We start from the raw sequence: 22,537 nt of genomic DNA on the forward strand, positions 1-22,537 counted from the left end.
CATCCAAAACAAACTTTTCCAGTATGAATGAAAAACCAACAAATGCGATGAAATATTCGCGTCGTCAAGTCGTGGAAACCATCACGCAAACAAGGTCGCAACAAGCCGACCCCTCTACTGTGGTGGAAAACCAAACCTTAACTTCGTTTCTGCCTCCTCCGCCTCCGACGACTGCCCCGAATCCTCGCCCCGAACAAAAGCACACTGATACTGGCGCTGTTGCTGGAGGTGTCGTTGGAGGTGTCGTTGGTTTGGCCTTGATTATTGCTGCTGTCTGCTTTTTGCTCTTCCGATGGCGTCGAAACCGCAACAAACGTGCGCTTGATGATATGTACGCGGAGACAGGTGTGGGAGGAGGAGGAACTGATCGTCATGCTCGAATGCGCGGGACACAGCCTATTGTTAGCGATCATGCGTCCACATGGAACTCGAATGCCTCCATTCCTGCTGATCCAGAGATGTATCCGCAAACAATGGGTCTCGAAGCGGATCAAGAACCTTTAACATATGCAGCACCTATCCACTCTCATCCCGACCAAATTACTGACAATGTTGAGAACACAACTCATGCTGATTTCCCGGCTTACGTTCATGAAGCAGAAAATGGTGTTCAGCAAGACTCCCACGTCGACGAGATCGCACCCCGCCAACCCGACTCTTTAGCCCCTGAAGAATCTACGAGAATGCCTTCTACAGGACTCGGCGAGCCTCTTCTAATTAAAACGGGCTCACTTAACAGGAATGCCAGTCAAGACATTGAGAAGTCACCATCGTCTGCATTTATGTGGTTACCTCGCCACAAAGTATATGGTGCATCTCCCGCAGGCTATACCCCCAGTGATGCCAGCCCATATCCCACTAATTAAAACGTCTCGTACTGTATAGAACTATTGAGTACAATATTATAATCGTCCAGTCATTCGTGCAAGGTTGTCTCCTTCAACTAGGATGCAAGGCCCCGAATAAATCATTTTCTTTTGCAAATCTGTTGGTTGTTCTGAAATCCATTTCACTGATCATCAGTGGCAATCTTCTCACATACCCACAAGTGCATCGGCGGCACCAGGTTGAAGCCAAAACCCGGATATGCGTTTATCAGAAATAGCATCCTGCAGCAATTTCAAAGAAACAGAAGGTGGTGTTATAATAGAAACTCCTGTAAGTGCTTCATATGGATTGGGTGCCTGGTCCATTACGTCGCCCAGTGTCTTGGTGGCCATATGTCCCTCAATACTAGATTGACTAGGATGGACTGGTGTTACGTTCAAATGCCTATCAATATACCAGCGAAGAACCTTGTTCCCAAATTTATTCCGGTCAGCACTAGCCCCTACCACGGCATATTGCCTCGCGCGAAAAAATTGGTGCATGGCATGCTGCTCTGCTGGTGACACCATCGTATCAAGAGCCACGTGATGTGGAGTAGATCGAAGGTGTCACTTTAAAAGTAATCCCCTATCTGCGTCGTTCAGAATGACCTTGAAGGACAAGGTTATAGCAATAGCACAGTTATATGGTGTAAGTATATCTGATCATGGAGAATTGTCCATGATGCTCAGGTCTTTCGGTGATGAGCTGCGTAGCGGTCGTCTCCGTCATGAGCTCGGCCAATCGGATTTGCCTGTCTTGTGCACTCAAGCTTTATATCAAGCAGACACAGAGCTTCATATTGAGGCTATACGTGTACTTGCTAATCTATGTATTGATCACAGTGAGTTTTTGTAACTTATATTAGATGAAAACAGACTTATTGTGATGCACACTGGCTTGCTTTCAGCTATCCAACACATTCTATCGCAACTCCACTCAAAACCAGCCTCGGATGCACCTGTAACAACTATACGACTAGGACTTATGTGTATTGGCGCACTTTTAAATTTACAAATGGATTCAGATTTGCCTAAGCAACAAATGAGAACTATGGAAATGGTTAACACTGTCGTTGCTGCGATCAGTTCATTTCCGTTTGTGGAGAGCGCCAGTTTTGGTCGAGAGTGCTTTGTTGTGGGATTGCAAGCAACAGAGTGGGCATTCAGGCTTGTTGAAGATCTACTCAGTGATAATGAGGCAATACAATGGACCACGGAGGGCGCGTTTGGTCTGTTCCGGCCCATTCTGGATCTCCAGCAAGCCGCTGACATGGATATCAGCGAAGATATCGTTGAATATCAAGTGTCCATGACGGATAGTATTGCCTCTATTCTGGATCATGAGTCCAAAAATCCGTCCTTCTGCCTTGCGCTACTACCAGAGTCTGGCGTGGCACCTTTCCGCACCCTTTTAACTCTCAATAAGGAACTATTTATGCCGTCCACATGGCAATCGATTTCTGATAATGAAAATACTTCTCTCGCTACCGAAGCACAGGAAGCTCTAGGTCATCTCAAAAAGGCTATGACACATGCTATCATTGCCACCGCTAGTGAAGACACGAACGTGAATAAAATTTGTCCGCTTGATAACGGCAAACTTATGGTGCCACACCCTTATCTTGATACGCTGCAAACCTGGCTAAGTGACCAAAATGAAGACACAATGAGATCCGTCTGTACCATTTTGACTATTGGCAATTTGGCACGGGATCACATACGAAGTGTGGCATTAGTCGAAGATCTTCGAATTCACGATTTAATTGTGAAAAAAGTTCAAATTCATCCAGCTGATGTTCACATTGTCCACGCTGCGATAAGTGCATTATCGAATATGGCGATTCCGGATCAAAACAAATATCCGGTCGCCTCCTCAGGCATTGTGGCCTGCGTGCTCGTCTATCTTGATCCCCTACATGACTTCCAGAAGCAAATTCAACTTGGGCTGGCAAATTTGCTTAAGAATATCTCTTCATCAGTGCAATATCCTGATATTGCCCTAATGTTACTCGATATAATTCCTTCTTCATCTCCTGGTGCACTTCAAAAATTACAAGATCTCTGGTTACGAACCGACGACCAAACGCTTCGAATGCGCATCGCTCGCATATTCATTATGCTTATCCGTTCAATGTTTTCTTCATCAGCTGGCGAGCATGGATGTCAAAGGATTAGATCTATCTACTCATATTCTTTGGAAGAAGTTAACCACATGTATAGCGCCGCTCGGGCGAAACTCGCTCATCCAACCGTGATCAACGCAATGTGCCATTTGACATGTTATTCTCGTGATCAACCCGTCTTGACAAGTGAATCACTTTTGGGATTAGCTCTACTTGGGCAAACATCAAGTATGTACGCATGACTGACATCTAGATGAGCTGATCGCTACGCATCTTTCGAAATCATGGATACTTCCTGACGGGTCGTCTTCAAATTGTATCACCGCGATGGCACATGCTATGGACAAAATGCCCACGCAAATTGGAACGAATGCATACACATTGTGGACAATCGTGGATCGATGTCTTGAACCTAACAATGATTGGGTCCGTGCGACGATCGAACCATCCGTGGCACGTTTTCGTCAACGAAAACTATCTCCACAATTGCGCCAGTAATGAACCAGGAACGTGCGCACGTGCCCCTAATCCTCTCCCGTGGCACGTACTTATGCAGCGGAGTGCAACAGCGGGAAAGATCTTCCTGGTCCCAAAGACCACCTAGCCGTGAAGACATTAGACTTCTATCATCCCTACAAATAATTATCACCTTGTAGCCAATTACCCCTTTAGCATTCAGCTTACTGCTTGTTCACAGAGCCAGCAAACGAACCAGGCAGTGTGATGGCGGCACTGTGGCGCTTGGCGAAGGTATGAAGGAAGTTCGTCAGGTGAGGCAGACGCTCATTTTCGCCGCCGTGGAGGACATTCGGCTCCGTAGCAGCAAAGTCGCGAAGAATAGGGAAGAGAAGCACCGAAACCCAGGTCATCTCCCTTCCAAGAAGAAAGTCTGACTCCTTAGAAATGCGAAGACGACTCTGCGTCTTGTGCAGAAGGCGCTCAAAGTACACGAGAGCCTCAATAGCAACAGCAAGGTTCTCTGAGAGAGCTGTATCGATATCCGCGCGCGTAGCACCATTGTTGCGGAGAGCGAAGAACTGCTTGACGTAGCGATCCTCAACCACAGACTGCAAGTAGGTCTTGACAACCGAGCATAGCTGGACAATTTCCGCGCGAAGCAATGCACTGTCAGCGTAAGTGCGACTGTCAGTGCCCTTCAGCTTAGGGAAAAGGTTCACGTTGGGAGCAGCCTGAGTGCCATGCTCGTTGAGAACCTCATCAATGTAGCGGCAGATGGCACTGACTTCAAAGAGTGAAACCTTATCATCAGTGGAGTAGAAAGCATTGGGACGGTGAACCAGCACGGGGATAGTACCAAAAGGAGAGAACTCGCTGATTTCAGGCGAATTGGGCATAGTGTGGTGGTGAATGTACTTGATACCCAGCTCGTTAAGAGCAATCAGGACCGTTTGGGTCTGAGTCGAAAAAGAGGTACCAAAGACTTCGACAGACCCAATGTTTTGCGGCGTTGTGACAGACTGAGGGACGTAAATAGACATGACTGGATCCCAGTGAGTATATGAACTTAGAAAAACATTGTAGATCAATTTCAGCGCCTTTTAAACTTTCTTGGAGATGCGTCGGAACTACGCCACCGGTTCAGTATTTTATTTCAATTATCTCAGCACCCCAATTGTGGCACGTGCGTGCGTGATTATTCTGACTGTTGTTTCGCCGCATATTTGGGACGATTACCATCTATTGGATCGTTGATTTGCCAAAGCGCCGTTACTGATCATGGCACGCGCTTCGGTCGATCCTCGCCAAGACACGGAGTTGTATGTTTTCAGGAACGATATCAGGGCTAACTTTAAAGTCATGATGCTCTTCGCGCTCACGGAATTATTCCACCCAAAGCGCCATCTCGGTCGCCATCGCCAGAGCCTGTGGGGGAGGACGAAGAACGCGCAGAGCGAAGATTGAAGGCCACTGTCAATGACATCGAGGAGGAACTCGAAACTGCAGATGATGACGAAGAAAGGATCCTACAAAACTTACGCCAACAGCGTCTTCGCGAGCTTGCAGCAGCTAGCTCAAAGGCTCGGTTTGGCCGAGTATACCCTATTGCCCGTCCAGATTACACACGTGAAGTAACTGAAGCTAGTAAAGTGGGCTCAACAGATGCTGAGAAGGATGAATCTCGTCGTGGCACTGGTGTCGTATGCTACCTGTACAATCCTAGCATGGAAACTTGCAAGTTAATGTCAGGATTCTTAGACACTTTGGCAGAGCGCTATCCGGCAACGAAATTCGTCAGCATCATTGGGAGTCAATGTATCCCGAATTATCCGGACCATAATCTGCCAACCCTTCTTGTGTATCGAAATGGAGAATTGCGTCGTCAAATTATAGGGCTACGAAGGGAGATTGGTCTTGATGGCATGAATACGAAGCTTGAAGGTCAGTACATATTTCTGACAATCTAGATATTGAGCTGCTCCTTATAGCTGTAGGTGCTATTGAACCCATCAAACCTGGTTTGAACTCACGGTCAAAAGAAATGAAAAGTTACGACTCAGGTGAGGAAGAAGAAGAGAAAACAGGTATTCGTGGCAAGGCTGAGGACTCGGATGATGATCTCGATTGGGATTAGGGATGGTCCACAGAGCTGAACACACTTTTTCTTCTCCGAGTGCATTTCAGAAACTGTCGTAACCAATTAACTTTAACAGCATATCCATGTATGGTGTAAAGGTCCATACTTGTTATTCATACAGGCTGATACTCTTCTAGTGTGTCTGAAAGTCGAGCCGGGCTCGCACGGATCCCATCGTATTAGTCAGAGTCATTCACGTAGTGATATGCTTGGCATCTCCACTACGTGTGGCCCAAGGATTGGAGTCACGATGGACTCCATGCGAGGTCACGTCAAAGTGCTGAGGCATCACATACCTTATAATGACCATGAGAAAATACCCCCTGTAAGTGTGAATGCAATAGACGCGTTGATTGATACATGCTCGTCCCTTCACGTACCGCCTAGCCTTGATCGTATTGTGTCTTTGAAACAGAAAATATACCAGGTGCGGAAAAGAATAGATGAAGTCAATCGACAGCAATATACATCTTTGAATAAACTCTCACGGTCGATTGACCAAGTATTCCCGGACAATGTTGAAGATCTAATTCCTCCCGAGTTATTTCAAGACCATGCATGTAAACAAGCATTAGACCTGGCTGTCTTTGAGTATCTTACGCGCACGGGTGAAAAGACAATTGCAAACAAGTTTTTAAAGGTACGCGCGGTGTTTTCTTACAAAAGTGTAGCGAGATTTTGCCGCATAGAGCTGAAGAGGTGGCGTTCCAGACCTTGCAAGATTTGACCAATGACTTGAAAATTGGTCGTCTTGATCGGATCCGGAAGTGGGTAATGGCACATCATGATGAATTAGAGATGCAGCAAAGTTCACTTGGATACATGTTGCACCGTCATGAGTTCTTGCGGCTGGCCTTGGGACGGGATATACCTCTTGAAACTTCGGATCTCCATTTCAACATTGCCTCCTCTACCAATGTCTCTATGGCTTTCAACTTCGGACGGCATCATTTCCGTCCATATTTCAGTACAAGTCTGGCTCAAATCCAGCAACTTTTTTCCCTTTTACTATTTATTCCACGTATTCCTCTGGATAATCAAGGTTTGCGGGGAAATGAATACCCCAATGAAGAGGCTATCTTGACCCGCATTCCCGATCGGTATCGTGATTTGATCAACATGTGCGATGACGAAGAAGCCAATATGCTGAACTTATTTCAACGGGATTATTGCGCAGTATCAAACATTCCGTTGTTTGACCCGCTTGAGATCAGTGTGAGTGTGGGTGCCGACGTGGCTTTACCTCGTCTTGTAAAAGCTCGCAAGGTGATGCAGCAACAAGGGCACGAATGGAGTCAAGCTGATGAATTACCAATCGAGATTCCTATCCCTCAGGGCTTGAACTATCACAGTACATTCATATGTCCTGTTAGCAAGGAGGTGGCCACAGAAGAGAACCCGCCGATGAGACAACCGTGTGGGCACGTTGTATGTCTCGAGGCTCTACAGCAAATTGGTCAAGCGCGAAAACGGATTAAATGCCCTTATTGTCCAGCTGAATCAAAACTTTCGGACGCTTGTCGCATGTACTTTTAGTTCTACGAGAAATTCAGTTTCTGGAATGAGCGGTAGTTAACATACAATAAGGAAAAAGAGCATGTTCATAAGAACATGAAGGCTAGTCCACACCAAGGTGGGCACAAGCTCGGGGTACAGACGCATCTCTGCTAGTCCAAGATGAGCAGCATGAACGCCATAGAAAATATTACAGAGCAGGGGTCAGTGTGAGCATACTTACTAAGGCGGTGAGGGAATTAGACAATATTTCTGAAGCCCATATGGCCAATGAGCCCATCATTGTAAGTCGGTAGTTGTAGGGGTCATTATCATCAAACGCAAAGAATGGATACAGAGGCTGATTGATGCCGAAATGCAGGAGAGAGAGCCAGCCGAGAAAGGCTAGCATGGTGGTATGCTGAGCAATATTTCGGAGGTAAAAATACAAGCTGATTTTTTCAACATGCTTCTCATGCGATAAGGGCCGTGAATTGAATAAATTCAGAATCTTAAGCCAGTATCTCGACATTGAAATAGGATACCATAGGCAAACCCATGTCGAGCTCAGAAGTTGGATTAGAGCAAACTGGTCAAAGCTCCGGAGCCTGGCAAAAAGGTTCCGATAAAAGATGAAGTAGATCATAAAATAGAAGTACTTAAAAGCAAAAAGTAGTGGTCGGTTCCGAACTTTCTCCGACATGATCCACTGCACGATTGCGCTTAATATGTGTACAGTGAGCATCCAAAAGGCGACATAGAGTGTTCCGTCGATGCCGGTGTGAGGAAGCGTTTTCATGTACACAATTGCATAATATTGGCCGGCCAATAAAGTCACCAGAGAAAGACCCAACGACACCATGAACCACAGAAATCGACGGTATGACGAAGGGATGAGTCTGGTGTGCCCCTGCGGGGCAAGTGAGTGCTGAATATTTGTGCCTGTCAGACGATACCGCTGTCGTCCACTTCGACGTAATCCAATAAAACATGCAAAGGCCGGCATAGCCATTGTTCCAAATGTTAGTAGTACCCATTCAGTCTTGAGTTGCCATTCACGCTCTCCATCATCTCCCGGACCTGAGTGTTTCTGGGGGTGAATTGGCATGTACTTGTGTACAAGGTATCCCGAAAATAGGCTCATCAACCAAAAAAAGAAGTAGGACCACTTGGCGCCGAATTTTTTCGGCCACCAATTCAGTCGATAGAGCGTAAAGAGCTGTGTAACGAAGATGAGCGCCACAGCCACGTAGCATCCAAAGTACCAGAAAAGAAAGAAGAAGAAACTAGTGTCGTGAACACCGCCATCACTGTCAATGTCTGTAGGAAAGGGAATCCCACACCATACGAGGACCAACATGACAGGGATCCATATTAGGACCAGAGTGCGCCTGGGCCCACTGCTAAGAAGTTCGTCGATGGCGACACTAGTCGGTCGAAACGCATGTTCCAGACGCAGTCTCTGTTCGCTTATTGCTGGCCTTGATCCCGAGTGAAGTGAGTCAACGCTATTTGAGGCGCTTCGCCCGCCCATGGAGCGATAGCCCACGGGGTGCAGCACATGTGAGCGAGAATACCGTCCTGGGATAAATTTTCCGAGCTTTGATGATGGAGAATGGCCCATAGTACCATAGTTCATGGGCTGAAGGGACTGATGTCGCTGGTTGCGTCGGAAGCCCCAAAAGACATTCCCTTCATCCTGGAACTCTAGATGTAAGTCTTCTCTTGACTGTCTATGGTACGGTCGAGAGTTATGCGAAACCGGCCGATCATGTCGATTCCAAAATGCATCATGAGCGCGAGAATCAAGCCGGGGAGAAGGCGGAATACCTTGAGATGCCAACGAGTTTTGCCAGGTGAATTGCGGGTCTTCTTCATTTATTTCCGCATCCGAGCCACTACTCTCACCACTTCCATCACTGCAAAACTCCTCCGTCTCTGGTACTGTCAAGAACGGTGTTCCGCTTGTCGACGTCACCTCCGCCATGGGTACTCGTAGACAGTCACTGTGTCGAGCGTTGCCGGCGATGTGGAGGGTGTGAGCAGCGTTGCACAGAAGGCTAGTTTCTGCATAGGTGAATTTTGTCGGAGAGCTATTCTCACTATACATCCGTCTTCGGTGCATCGACTAAATCGACAGTTTCACCTTCAGGATTGGTATCAGAATGCAAAAGTTGCGCTGAGCTTCTCATTCCATGAGTGCGTTTCCACGGTTCATGAAGCGTGTCCGCAGCACTGTCCTCTAAATGCTGTGGTGGTAGCTCGTTGCTAGGTCGAGGGACCATTTCGACTGTTTCATGAAGTGGTAGAACGCTGTTTGTGCCCTTGACATTCAGGTATAGGGTGTTGCGTGCCAAATTCCGAATTGGGTTAAGCGCGGATGCAGTGCGAGAAGACTGAGACAAATCAACTGCTTCGACAGCACGCACATCTTCGATTGTCGGTAGATCCACGAGCGGCTGGGGTGCCGGCATTCTAGTTCGCCGTACTGTGGGGCTTGTGCTGCGATATGAGTCCAGGTTCTTCCTCGTTCGGAAGCTTTGGGGCTGTGTCGGAGGAGTAGAGGTGTGAGTGGAAGAGGAGCTTTTTCGACGCATTCTTGACGATGCATTTGTTGTAAGAGGGTCCATAGGATCGTGCGTTGATGAGGTTTTAGAAATATCGCCCAAGTCTTCTGGCAAGGACGGATCAGATGTGATAGGGCCGTCGCGGTGCTCCTCTGCGAGACCAAGCATTTTCCATGCACGGATCGAGCGCTCAGCCCAGCACTCTAGCACGGGCCAGTGTGCAAATTCTCCCACGAGTTGAAATTCCACGCCTGCCTCGCCACCGCGGTCACCAGCGCCGGCAAAATACGACCTGTAACCGATCTGGTCTTCGGATGCACCCGAGCTTACCTCGTCGGCGGCATGCATCACAAACGTGGTACCTGCCTCGAGCTCTTCGGCAAAGGACTGGAGAAACTTGGCCCAGCCATCAGGACCGTCACATCCATATATGACAATCTTCGTATCAAAATCGCGTCCAAATAGAATGACCTGCCCTGGCTTGCCTGGTCCTGTCGGGTCTGGGTTCAGATCCACGCCCATGTAGTTGCCGTTGCCATCCGCAATGAGTGGGATCCACCCGGGGCACGAGTATTCGCGGCGTACCCACTTTGTGGGGCAACTGCGCATATGCCCCTTGAGCACTGGATTCAGTCCAGTTTCGGGGTTCCTGTCAACATGGCGCCAAAACTGCCACTCTCGCAGGATATCGTCAGTACCAAGGAATGGAAGTCCGAAGAACAATCCGTCTTTGCATGACGCATACGATTCCACTTCTTGACCATCGCAGCAGAGCAGCCACTCGCACACAGCCGCAGGTAAGGCCTGGCCCAGGCCGTGCTGTAACGTGTTGATCTGCTCGATTGTGGCGGGCCAATTTAGTGCATCGCGCAGCTCTTCGTAGTTTTCATCACAAAAGCGCGTGATGGTGCGCCACGCTCGCGCAACGGGGCTGCCTTGGCGGATATCCGAACGCGTATACAAAGGCAGAGAAGGGCCTGATACAGAATAATCGGGTGTAGATGTGAGACGCGTAGTCGATTGCATGCCTTGACTTGCTCTGTTAAGGAAAGGGCCAGAACCACTGGCGTGATAGGCTTGAGATAGATCAGTGCCCACATTGCTGCCAAAAAGCCCTCCTGACCGCCCCTCAGAGCCGAAGAACTCATGAAGCGTCGCCAGAAATTGGCGCGCCATTGTTGATCACGCAAATACTCCCTAATCCAAGGCACGTTCGCGCTGCGACGGAGAGTACGACCCACCCCAAGACGCGGTCGTCGGACGGCTGTGACAAAACGGCGCGTCGATCTGTGGCACGTGGTTGGGAATTATGCGGTGAGACACGTGCCAGGTGCGGTGCAACTCCGCCTGGCGCGTGCGTCCGACGATGACGCTTGGCTGGGCGGTGTGGCTACTGTGTCTGTGTGCCGTGGTTGCGCCTACGTTAGCAGCCGACGTCAACACATCAACTATATGGGGTACTTATCGTCCACAGCTCTTTTTCGGATTGCGCCCACGGGTGCCTCGGACGCTTGTGACGGGCTTGGCATGGTTCTCAACTGCAGACTATGAGCATGCATCTGTATTGCGCCATAGCGCCTCGGACAACGACGGTATCGAGTCTTTCAAGTGGCTATACCATGATGGACGTAATTTTGGTGTCCAGGAGATCATCGATCGCAAGTATAACTACCGCCTTGAGACGAGCTTCGTCAAGGCTGGGCACGAGCATGGCCAACCAGGCCACTGGGCGGTGCGTGTGCGTGGTACGGTGCTTGATGATAGCAAGCCAGCGCAGCTTTCTACCTTTTTCTACGTTGGCAGCGAGGACAGCGAGGCTTCCTTCACCATTCAGGGCGAGCAATTGCATGGCACAGAGCTTGGCGGCTTTTCTTTGCGCACGCAGGAGCACCCAGGTCAGACGCCAATGAAAGCATTCACAACCATGCGTGTGCCCAGCCACAATGTATGGCGTGGCCCAGACCATATCCTGGCGGACATGCGTCCACACCTACAGGCCATGGCACGCTCCCAGGAAGTGTGGCCACCTGCCGCCGAGGCGATGCAGCTGACGAACAATAGTGAGACCCAGTCCAACTGGTATGCACTGCAGCGAACGTACCGCGGCAACTTCACGTACGATATCATGCTGGACAGCGCGCTTTCTGACCTAGATCGCTGGGACTCAGACGCTGTGACGGCCGCACTGGAGCAGTACAAGCGTGCATTCGATGCGAAGTTTGAAAAGACGTTTGCGTTAAGCTCCTCATTCTCGCCCAAGCAGGTCACCTACGCTCGCGAAATTCATGCACAGCTGCTGGGCGGCATTGGCTATTACCATGGCACGTGCCTCGTAGATCGCCGGCCCGCCGAGGATAATGGCCTGGTGCTGCACAATATGGAAGATGCGCAACCCGAGGAAGAAGGGCCATATTCGCTGCTCACTGCAACGCCTAGTCGCACGTTTTTCCCGCGCGGCTTCTACTGGGACGAGGGTTTCCACCTGCTGCAGCTTGGTGCATGGGATGCGGAGCTGTCGATGGAGCTGCTCGAATCGTGGACGAGCCTCGTGGACAGCGACGGCTGGATTGCTCGCGAGCAGATCCTGGGTGAGGAGGCGCGCAGCCAGGTTCCTGGCCCATTCCAGACACAGTACCCGCTGTACGCGAATCCTCCCACTCTGGTATGGGGGCTCCAGGCATATGTGCGCGGGCTTGAGACGCAGCTGGCTGAGGCACAGGAGAATGTCGAAGGCACGAGTGGGCTCTCAGCACTTGAGGCGGATGCTGCGATGCTGTCGCGTATGTACGAACGGCTGCAAGCACTGTACGAGCCGTGGCAGCGGCATTATGAGTGGTTCCGCCGCACACAGCGGGGACAGATCCGGCAGTGGGACCGCAAAGCAACGGCGCGCCACGAAGGTTACCGCTGGCGCGGGCGCTCGTACACACATGTACTGACGAGTGGCCTGGACGACTATCCCCGCGCTGCGACGCCGCATGTGGGCGAGCTGCACGTTGATCTCCACGCGTGGATGGGCTCGTTTGCGCGGTCGATGCAGCAGCTCGCCCAGGTCCTGGGCCAGGTGGACGATGCGCTCGAGTACGGCGAGCATCTAGAAGATATTGCTGCCAATGCCGTGGATCTGCACTGGAATGAGCAAGACGGCCTCTTCTGCGACTTGTCCGTGGACAGCGACGATGTGTCGTACTTTGAGTGTCACGCGGGGTACGTGAGTCTCTTTCCCCTAATGCTGCGTCTGTTGCCGGCCGACTCGGCGCAGCTTGGTGCATCGCTGCGCCTCCTGCGTGACGAGACGCAGCTCTGGTCGCCCTACGGGATCCGCAGCTTGAGTAAGCGCCATCCTCTCTTCGGCACCGAAGAGGACTACTGGCGCGGCGCTATTTGGCTCCCGATCAACTACCTGCTCCTAGGCGCACTGCGACACTACGCCACAGGGCCTGGACCCCACGCGGCTGACGCCCGTGCTGCCTATGTGGATCTACGAAACAACCTGGTCAACACGGTGCTTGAGGTATGTGCGGTACATTGACGCTAGGAATATGAGCGAACCGGGTATACGTGGGAGCAGTTTGATCAGGCCACCGGTCGCGGTCGGCGTAACTACCCCTTCACAGGCTGGACCTCGCTCGTGGTCCTCATCATGGCGGAGATATACTAGGCTTGATAGCATCCAGGCGCGCCTGCAGCTGCGCCAAGTTGCGCTGTGTAACCGCCGCATTCTCGTCCAGGCTAGTGCCGACGCGCTCAAGCACCGAAAGCAGCTCGGTCTGCTTCGCATGCATGTGCTTCTGTTCATGCACAAGCTGCTCGAGCCGGCTTGCGAACGTGGCGGCAGCCGCATGCACTGGGGCCAGCGACTGCAATCGCGCGAGGAGGGCGGGCGCCAGCGGCACGAGTGGCGCCAGTTTGTCGTGCAGGGCATAGAGCGCCTCGATCTTTTGCAGCGTCGTCTCGTCAGTGCGCGCCGCGAGTGTCTGACGACGCTCGTCAGCCTGCTGCAGCTCAGAGACAAGCAGCTTGGCACGCGCGAGTACGGCGTCCAGGTGTGATGGGTGTGCAAGTAGGGCGAGCTGCGCCTCCAGCTGGCGCACCGTCGCGAGCAGCGGCACTCGTGTATCGGTCACGTCGGTGCCAATCCGCCGCTCAAGCGCTGCGACGCGCGCCTCCCATGGCGCATAGTCACGAGGGGGGCTGCGTGAAGGTGCCGCTGGCTCGGTCGTGGGGGCGCGCGGCGCGGCGACGCTCGTCCCTAGGGCGTCGATCATCAGTTGCGACACGTGCCATGGATCGGTGGCCTGCGCAGCTTGCTCCTTGTGTGCTAGGTTCTGCTGCAGCTCGCGGACCTGCGTGAGCATTGACGCCGCAGAACGCGGTTTGGACTCGGCAGCCTGTGCGAGCTGCGCCTCGAGTTCGCGCGCCTCGTACTGCAGACGCCAGAGACGCGCGAGGGGTGCCTCGACCTCAGCCGCTGTACCCCGCAGCTCGTACGTATCGAAGCCCAACAATCCGGGGCGCGCGCCTGCGCCCTCAGGCACCGCAGCGCGAAAGCGCGCTTGCGCCTGCGCGGCATTCACACTTGAATGGTCAATCGCTGAATCGGCGGGATCGGCCTCCGACGTGGCCGCGTCGTCATGCACGCCTTCTGGGCGCTCGGGCGGATGTGTCTCGTATACATCAGGCGCTGTATCCTGGGGTCAGCAGCGCACACGCACAATGTCGGGCAGCCCACTGTACTTGGACATGGTGGAACGCCGCCCGCCGCGTCGCGGCGCGCTGCAGCGTCATGCATAAGTGTTGGGGAAATAACGTAGGCATCTATAGGTAGGCGCACGGCGCGCAACAAAGAGCGTACATCGCTCAGGAGCTGTACAGAGGAGACATCAACGGTGGCGTCTGGACCCGGTGTATCGCATTTTCAATCGTGCTGCCCATGCGGCGCAGGGCCGTGCGCGGCGTGGGCGGCGCCATGGGTTGAGGCGAGGGCTGGCCCGTACCATAGGCACCATAGTGCACGGAGAGCTTGGTCATCGAAGCTGCGCGAGACAGCGTGTGCGTCGGTGGCGGGAGCACGTTTTCCTTCGCAGGAGTGGGTGCCGCATTAGCAAACACCCGCGCTGCACCGATACGACACGTCATCTCGTCGTTGAGGTGTCGTTGGTGCTGCACGTCCTCGGCGACATGGCGCGTCAGCTGCTCGACCGACAGGAAGGCGGTGTGGCACAGTAAGCACTTACGGCGCTGCACGTCCGCAAAGTTCAGCAGACGAAGAACCGCGTGCGGTGGCAGGGGCATCGGCGCAGCGGGCGCCGGCGAGACAGAGACGGTCGCTTCGCGCGACATAGGGACCGACTGGGGGGGCTGACTGCTGCGGCGCACAAAGTACGTCGTCCCGTTGGCCATCACAGGCGCGACCGAGGCCGCGGGCAGGTGAAGTGGCGCAGCGACCGGCACCGCGTCCAGCCCCTCTACGCTCACAGACGAGCGCGGCGACGTCGTGGCGCTGCTGCTGGGCGAGAGCGCTGGCGTGTAGGCGCTGGCGTCCCAGACATCAAGTCCAAACGCCTCGTCTTCGTAGCGCCACAGCTGGCCGGTGCGGTCAGTAAAGACGTAGGCACTGCAGGTCGGGTCGTACGGGTCCGCCTCTTCCATCACAGCCATATCGCCGTACGATGTCTTCACCGGTGCCTGCTCGGGCGCGCCCAGGATGCCATGCGGCAGCAGCGCGCGGTTGCGCAGGACCTGTAGTGCCGCTTTGGCCGCGTCAGCGTCCTTGTACACAACAAACACACGACCTGTCGACGCACGAGTGCGGCGGTGGCGCAGCAGGAGGACCTGCTCCACTTGCTGCGTCCGCTCGCAGAGCGCCGAGCCGATGCACTCGGCGCTCACGTCCGGGCGCACCTGCGTGAGCAGAAGCATGTCGGTGATGCTTGCGGAAGCATCGCGCAGGCCGGCGTTCTCGTTGGCCGCGTCGACCTGGTCATTCGGCTCAGGGACATCGCCGTTTTTCGCGCGACGCGCACGCGCGCGCTTCAGCTGCTCCTTGCAGTGGGGAGCGTTGTGCTGCTCGTAGTACGAGATGCCACCTTGCGGGCGCTCGCTGTTGCTAAAGTCAATTTTGATGCGCTTGCGGCGCACGGCCATGTGCGTTGACGGGCCGAGCCACTGCTCAGGGTTGTGGATGAACGGTGCATGCGTGTACACAAAGAGGCGTGCATCGTCCAGCGTGTCAAACTTGACAAAGCCAAAGCCTTTCGAGGCACCCGTGTTGCGGTCGCGGATCACCGTCACGTCCTGCGGCGGCGGCGCGAGGCGCGCCTGCACCATGTCAGCAAGCGACGTAATCAGCGAGCGCAGCTTGTCGGCATCGACATCAGGATCAAGGCCCAGGACGATCACATCGCGCGATGGCTGCGTCGTGTGCTTACGCTCACGCTCCGCCCAGCGTGCCGCGCGGTCCTCCTCCGGGCGCGTCTCGCGCATAAGCACCGGCGACGGGGACCTGCACCGCGCATTGTCAGCAGCGATTGCGTCGTCGGCACAGAATCGGTTCTTGCTGTCCATGGTTGGGAAATGCGTCACAAATAGACGGAGTAGAAGGGCACCGAGGAAGATGCCATGACGCCGACCATCCTCGCCATCTATAAAGGTCGTGCGCGCCTAGAAGTTCGTTCAAAGAGCTTCTATGTTCAGGTCCACCGTGCAGCTGGTCCCTGACGCTGACTAAGCATCAACCACCGTGGGGTCGGGAGCGCGCGCATCAGAGCGCCCGATATGGCGGCGCAGGCAGGTGCCACTGGCTCGCCGGCACGGAAGCCCGTGCCGATGGGCTCGCCGGCGACCGCACCCGCGTCTGTGCGCCTTCGTTCGTTGGAGACGGCGGTGCCGTCGCCCCCGGAGGGGACGCGCCAAGGACTGCGCAAGCTTAACCTTCCGACGGTCGGTGCCACCCAGGCCGCCGCTGAGGCCGCCGCTGCGGCGATGAGCTCACCTTCTGTCCCGCGGTTGGACCGCAGCGCCTCGCTGGGTGTCGCTGAGACGGTGCCCGTGGATGCTGAACGCACGCGCTATTTTCGCCGTCTGTCGGCGCTGCCGCCCGTTGCGCCACACATGCCTGACATACCCAAGCCTGTGCTCAAGTTCGTGGACGCAACGCGCGGGATCCTGTTCGCCTTATCACAAATATACAGTGCACTTCACCAACACATGGCCGTGTCCACGGATGAGCGCTTGGTCGCGCACTTCCAGCGGGTGCTAAGCATTGCCGCGCGCTCTATGAGTGCGCTGATTGCTGTGCTCGACCGCTGGGACCATTCGTCCCAAGCAGGGATGCACGAGCCCAGTATTGTTCGCCATGTGCTGGACGCATGCAACGAGAGCGTGCGCACCTTTCGTCGCGCCGTGTCCATGCTTCACACGCAGCTGCCGCAGCTGGGTCAGAGCGTCGACGTGCGCTTTACACGCACGCTCCTCCTCCTCTTGTATGGGAGCATGACTGAGCTCAAGAATAGCGCCGACATGATGCTGCCCCAGGCCGAATCGGTCGTGCCGTTTTTGACCGCGGAGCTCGCGCAGCCTGCCGATGCTTCGACGCTTGCTCGCGAAACGGTGCGCATGCGCGGTCCCGGCCTACAGGACGCGTCGCTCTCGCAGGACGCGGCAGATACAAGTGAGTACGACGTGTCTGTGCCGTCTACCAGCACGCCGTTGTCGAAGCGCAGCGCGCGCATACGTGCTAGCGCCGGTACGCGGTCGCCGCGCGACCCACGCAAGCCAGCTGCGTCGCCGCGCGTTGTGCCTGCATCGCCCTCTAGCTCGTACGTCCTGCGCTCGAAGCCTGGCGCTGTATCTGTGGAAGAGCTTGATGATACTCTAACGAGCCTCTTGGCCCAAGTCACTGACCATGCCTTGACAGTGTGGACGGAGCTGGGCGTCTATGTCGATGCGTGCCTCCGGCAGGAGGACGACCATGACGAGGGCCGAATACGGCGCCTACGAGACGTGCACGAGGCATGTGAGCATACTCTAGAGCACACGCGGTGCTTGCAAGCCACGCACGAGCGCTTTAGCGACGACCATGTCCGCACGACCGGGGCGGACGTGCATCAGCTGTGGGAAGAAGCGAATCAGTTTGTGCGAGTATGTATGCTATGACTAACCCAGTCCATCATTCACATATCGACGTTGGTGCGCGCGGTCTCGGTCAACCATCCGTTCCCGCGCGACCTAATGCGCGGCGTCGGCGACCTGAACCAGGGCTGCTCGGCGCTGGCCATCCACCTGCACAAGCTCGCCACATAGTATGGTCACGTGACGATAAGCCTGGCGTCGCGGGGGTCGGAGGCGACGGCCCGCGACCCACCGCTCCCCATGGAGGACGCACAGCCGCGCGCGTCAGCGGACGATGCAGAGCATCCTTGGAGTGAGGAGGAAGGCGAGGACCTCATGAAAGAGTCTGGCAACATGGTCGGGCTCGACAGTAGTGATGACGACGAGGATGACGACGACGAAGAGGAGCAGCGTCGTATCGCCGAGGGTTTCATCGACGACAATGATGAGGAAGACAATGAGACGTCACACAAGCGAAAGCGGCGGCACCGCCACCGCGAGGTGGACGAGGAGCTCGACGAGGACGATCTGGCGCTTCTCTCTGAAAATACGCGGCCCGCGCAGGCGCCGCACAAGCGTGCGCGTGCCGAGGGGCAGAGCACTGAAGAGCTCGCGCATATCTTTGACGACGAGGACGCTGCAGGCGCGGCAGCCGATCCGTACGACGACGAGCTCGACGACTTTATCGAGGACGACGAGGACGATGCGGAGCTGACGGGGCTCGACGAGGAACAGCGGGAGGCGCGCCGCCGCGAACGCCGCGAAGAGCGCCGTCAGGCGCGCATGTCGGGTGCGCGCGTCGATCCCCGCAAGGCGGGCGTCGACCTCGAGGCGTGGGACGAGGTGCACGACATCTTTGGCAATGGCGAGGACTATGCTTGGGCTCTCGAAGAAGAGGAGGAGGCACCTGAGGCCGCTCCGAAGGGGCGCATGGAGTACAAAGACATTTTCGAGCCTGCCCAGATCCGCGAGCGCATGCTCACGGACGAAGACGACCGTATCAAGCAGGTCGATATGCCAGAGCGGCTGCAGCTGATGATCCCTGGCGAAGAGGGACTGCAGCTGCTCGAGCGCAAGCTAAGCGAGGCAGAGCTGGACGAGGCGGCACACTGGGCCTCTACGCGCCTCTCGCCGCGGTGCACGGCCGAGTTCCTCGACGACATGGCCCCCCATGCGCGCCTGCGAGGCGAGTGGCATGCCTGTGTGCGCCAGATGCTCAGCTACCTCCTCAACGACCTGCTGGAGGTGCCGTTCCTCATGCAGCACCGCCTCGATGAGCTCGAACACACACAGGACAAGGTCACGACGACGCTGCTGGTGCGCCAGGAGCTACTCACTCTCAGCTCGCTGGGCATCAAGTACAAGCAGCTGCTGGCCCGCAAGGAGGCGCTGCGCAAAACATTCGGCGAACTGGTCGCCACGTACCCCCAGCCGACGCCCGAGCTCGATGAGGCGCGCGTCGTCGTTGATGACCTGGTCACGCAGGCGGCGACGCTCGAAGAAGTGACAGACATTGCCGAGTGGCTCGCGGCGCGCTTCGGCGAGCGGTTCCGCGAAGCGACAGCGCTGGCGAGCCGTCACGAGGCGCCGGTGCTCAAGCGGCCCACGGTGGTGAGCGAGTATGAGCAGCGCAAGCACACGCCGCTCGCGCAGCTCGCGATGCGCCTGGGCCTCTCGTCATCGCAGCTCGCAGCGAACGTGGCCGGCGGCATTCGCCAGCATGTGCCGGACGACGAGGCGGTCCCCCCGCTCGCTGTGGCCGAGGAGTATGTGCACACCGTGCCGGGCGCGGTCGATGCCACGGCCACGCTAGCGCTTGCACGCACGCTGCTCGCACACGAAATCGGCAAGGAGCCTGCGCTGCGCCGTGAAGTGCGTGCGCTCTTTCGCCTCTCGGCGCTCGTGGATGTGGAACCGACGGAGCGCGGCATGACGGCCATTGACGAGGGGCACCCGTACTACCACTTCAAGTTTCTCCGCGCCAAGCCGGTGAGTGCAGTTCTGCAGAATGCGTCGCAGTTCCTGCAGATGGTCCAGGCGGAGGAGGAGCGCCTCGTGACACTCACGCTGCGTCTGCCGTTCGAGACGGCGACCAAGCTGGAGCGCCGCCTGCAGGAGCAGTTTGTGAGCGATGGCATCAGCGCCGTGTCGCAGTCGTGGAACGAGCAGCGGCAGGCTGTCGTGGAGGAGGCGTGTGCCGCCTTCCTCCTGCCGCTGGGCCGTATGTGGACGCACGAGTGGCTTGTGGAAGAGTGCCGCGAGGGGCTTTTGCGCTTCTGTGAGCTGCGCCTCACACAGCGCGTCGAGGGCGGCCCGGTGCAGTCGGCCGGCATGATCAGCCGCCAGGCCGACCCGTCGCTCGAGGCCGCGTCGCGCGTGCCGCGTGTGCTTGCGCTGTCCCATGGTGATGGCGATCCGCGGCGCAGCGAGATTGTGGCCGTGTTCCTGGACGAGCGCGGGCGTCTGCTCGAGCGGGCGACGTTCGATACGCTGCGCCCGCCGCGTGCGACGGACGAGGGCGTGGCGCACGATCCCCGCGCCGCGTTCATGGACCTGCTGCGCCGGCGGCGCCCCGATGTGGTCGTGGTCAATGGGTTCAGTCCGCGCACGGCCGACCTGAAGGAGGAGGTGCGCGAGCTCGTGGCCGCTGCGTGGGAGGCGCGCGTGCGTGACGAGGAGCTCGATGGTCTTGCGCGCGAGCAGGTGCGCATGGACGTTGTGAGCGTGTACGACGATGTGGCGCGCTTGTACCAGCACAGCGCGCGGGCGGCGAGCGAGTTCCCCGAGCTACCGGTGCTGGCGCGCTACTGTGTGGGGCTGGCGCGCTACGCGCAGTCACCGGTGAACGAGTTTGCAGCGCTGGACGCGGACATGGTCGCCGTTCAGTTCGATCCGGCGCAGCGCCTGCTGCCGGCAGACCGGCTGCGCACGCATTTGGAGCGCGCGATTGTGCTCCTCGTGAACGACATTGGCGTGGACATTCAGGCGGCGCTGACGGACACGTACGTGGGTGCCATGCTCCCGTTCGTCGCAGGCCTCGGTCCCCGCAAGGCCCATGCGCTGCTGCATGCTATCCGCACGCAGCTTGACGGTGTGGTGGTGAACCGCGAGGTGCTGGTGCGCCGGGGCCTGCTTCCCTTCCATGTGTGGAACAATGCTGTGTCGTTCCTGCGCATCGACCAGGAGGCCGCGACAGACGCCCTCGACGAAGAGGCGCAGCCAGATGTGCTGGACTCAACGCGCATCCACCCCGAGGACTACGACTTTCCCCGGCAGATGGCGCGGGACGCGCTCAACAAGCACGAAGAAGACCTCGAGGGCGAGCACCCGAGTGTGGCATGCCTCGAGATCATGCACGACGCGCACCCGACCGAGAAGCTCGCGGCACTCGACCTGGACCAGTACGCGGCGATGCTGTACGAGCGCCGCGGCCTGAAAAAGCGCCTCACACTTTTGGCGTGCAAGCAGGAGCTGATCCGCCCGTACGACGACTGGCGCCCGGCGCAAGCGCTGCCGACCACCGAGGAGCTGTTCACCATGTTCACCGGAGAGACGCGGCGCACACTCTCGGAGGGCTACGTCGTGCCCGCCGTCGTGTACCGCGTGGAAGAGGGTCGCGATATGGAGGGCTTCTTGCGCGTGCGCCTCGAGGCCGGCATCGAGGGCATTATCGCAGGTCGCGACATTATGCCCGGCTACAACTCGCGCGATGTGCGTCTGCGCCGCCTGTTCCGTGCTGGCCAAGCGCTCAACGCCGTCGTGGTTCAGCTCGACCTGCAACGCATGCGCGCCGAGCTCAGTCTGCGTGCGGAGGCGTTTGAGCACGTGAATCCGGCGCAGGGCCGCACGCCCGTGGACCCGATGTACTTCGACCACGAGCGCGCGCACATGGAGAGCGAAGCCGCAGACGAGCGCGCGCGGCGCCGCCACCAGAACCGCATCGGCCGCCGCGTGATCGACCACCCCCACTTCCACAACCTGAATGCCGCGCAGGCGCAGCACTTCCTCGCGACGCAGCCACGTGGTTCCGTGGTCGTGCGCCCGAGCTCGCGCGGCATGGACCACCTGGCTGTCACGTGGAAGGTGGACGACGGTGTGTACCAGCACATTGATGTGCTGGAGCTTGACAAGGACAACGACCATGCGCTTGGCCGCATCCTGCGTGTGGCAGACATGGGCTCGTACGCAGACCTCGACGACCTGATCGTGAACCATGTGCGCCCCATGGCCGCGATGGTTGAGATGATGATGAACCACGAAAAGTACAAGGGGGCGGATCCCGCCGCGGTGGAGACGTACCTGACCAACGCGTCGCTGGCGAACCCGACGCGCTCCGTGTACGCGTTTGGACTGAACAAGGAGCGTCCAGGCTACTTTGACTTGTCGTTCAAGGCGAATAGCAGCGCGCCCGTGCAGACCTGGCCCGTCAAGGTCCTACCTGGCGCCTTCAAGCTCGGACAGGCCACGCAGCTCGCCGATGTGGCCGCGCTGACGAATGCGTTCAAGACGCAGTACATGGCACAGGCCAATGCGGCGCGCGGTGGACGCACGCCGGGCGTCCATGGCGGTATGACGCCTGGCTACTACGGCGGACGCACGCCCGGTGCGGCGTACGGCGGTGGTGTGACGCCACGCACCACGTATGGGATGGGCAGCATGACACCAGGCGCCTACGGCGCGCCTCCCCCCGCGCCATATGGTATGCCACCCCCAGGACCGCCGCCCGCGATGCCCTCCCGGGGCCCTTGGTAGCTGCTGGAATCGTAGTATACAAAC

At 56.5% G+C, this 22,537-nt stretch overlaps 7 protein-coding genes across 7 annotated transcripts; 4 read left to right on the plus strand and 3 right to left on the minus strand.

Annotated features, from left to right (window-relative positions):
• Nucleotides 1-23: 23 nt before the first annotated feature.
• MSY001_0789 (uncharacterized protein) lies at nt 24-866 on the plus strand (the record flags this gene model as incomplete). The annotated part of the gene is made up of 1 exon (XM_018885876.1): nt 24-866. The coding sequence occupies one exon, from the start codon at nt 24-26 to the stop codon at nt 864-866; it is 843 nt and encodes a 280-aa protein (XP_018739405.1).
• Nucleotides 867-3,672: 2,806 nt separating this feature from the next.
• On the minus strand, nt 3,673-4,491 carry MSY001_0790 (uncharacterized protein; the record flags this gene model as incomplete). Its single annotated transcript, XM_018885877.1, has 1 exon — nt 3,673-4,491. One exon carries the CDS (start codon nt 4,489-4,491, stop codon nt 3,673-3,675), a length of 819 nt encoding a protein of 272 aa, XP_018739406.1.
• A 2,802-nt stretch (nt 4,492-7,293) lies between these two features.
• Nucleotides 7,294-8,876, minus strand: MSY001_0791 (uncharacterized protein; the record flags this gene model as incomplete). The annotated part of the gene is made up of 2 exons (XM_018885878.1): nt 7,294-8,789; nt 8,825-8,876. 2 exons carry the CDS (start codon nt 8,874-8,876, stop codon nt 7,294-7,296), a joined length of 1,548 nt encoding a protein of 515 aa, XP_018739407.1.
• Nucleotides 8,877-9,184: 308 nt separating this feature from the next.
• KNR4 (uncharacterized protein) lies at nt 9,185-10,825 on the minus strand (the record flags this gene model as incomplete). The annotated part of the gene is made up of 2 exons (XM_018885879.1): nt 9,185-10,751; nt 10,773-10,825. 2 exons carry the CDS (start codon nt 10,823-10,825, stop codon nt 9,185-9,187), a joined length of 1,620 nt encoding a protein of 539 aa, XP_018739408.1.
• A 190-nt stretch (nt 10,826-11,015) lies between these two features.
• MSY001_0793 (uncharacterized protein) lies at nt 11,016-13,310 on the plus strand (the record flags this gene model as incomplete). The annotated part of the gene is made up of 2 exons (XM_018885880.1): nt 11,016-13,163; nt 13,188-13,310. The coding sequence occupies 2 exons, from the start codon at nt 11,016-11,018 to the stop codon at nt 13,308-13,310; spliced, it is 2,271 nt and encodes a 756-aa protein (XP_018739409.1).
• A 3,116-nt stretch (nt 13,311-16,426) lies between these two features.
• Nucleotides 16,427-17,953, plus strand: MSY001_0794 (uncharacterized protein; the record flags this gene model as incomplete). Its single annotated transcript, XM_018885881.1, has 2 exons — nt 16,427-17,791; nt 17,816-17,953. The coding sequence occupies 2 exons, from the start codon at nt 16,427-16,429 to the stop codon at nt 17,951-17,953; spliced, it is 1,503 nt and encodes a 500-aa protein (XP_018739410.1).
• A 69-nt stretch (nt 17,954-18,022) lies between these two features.
• MSY001_0795 (uncharacterized protein) lies at nt 18,023-22,513 on the plus strand (the record flags this gene model as incomplete). The annotated part of the gene is made up of 1 exon (XM_018885882.1): nt 18,023-22,513. The coding sequence occupies one exon, from the start codon at nt 18,023-18,025 to the stop codon at nt 22,511-22,513; it is 4,491 nt and encodes a 1,496-aa protein (XP_018739411.1).
• Nucleotides 22,514-22,537: the final 24 nt, after the last annotated feature.

This window comes from Malassezia sympodialis, genomic scaffold, assembly GCF_000349305.1.
Source record: "Malassezia sympodialis ATCC 42132 genomic scaffold, msy_sf_3, whole genome shotgun sequence".
NCBI lineage: Eukaryota > Fungi > Basidiomycota > Malasseziomycetes > Malasseziales > Malasseziaceae > Malassezia > Malassezia sympodialis.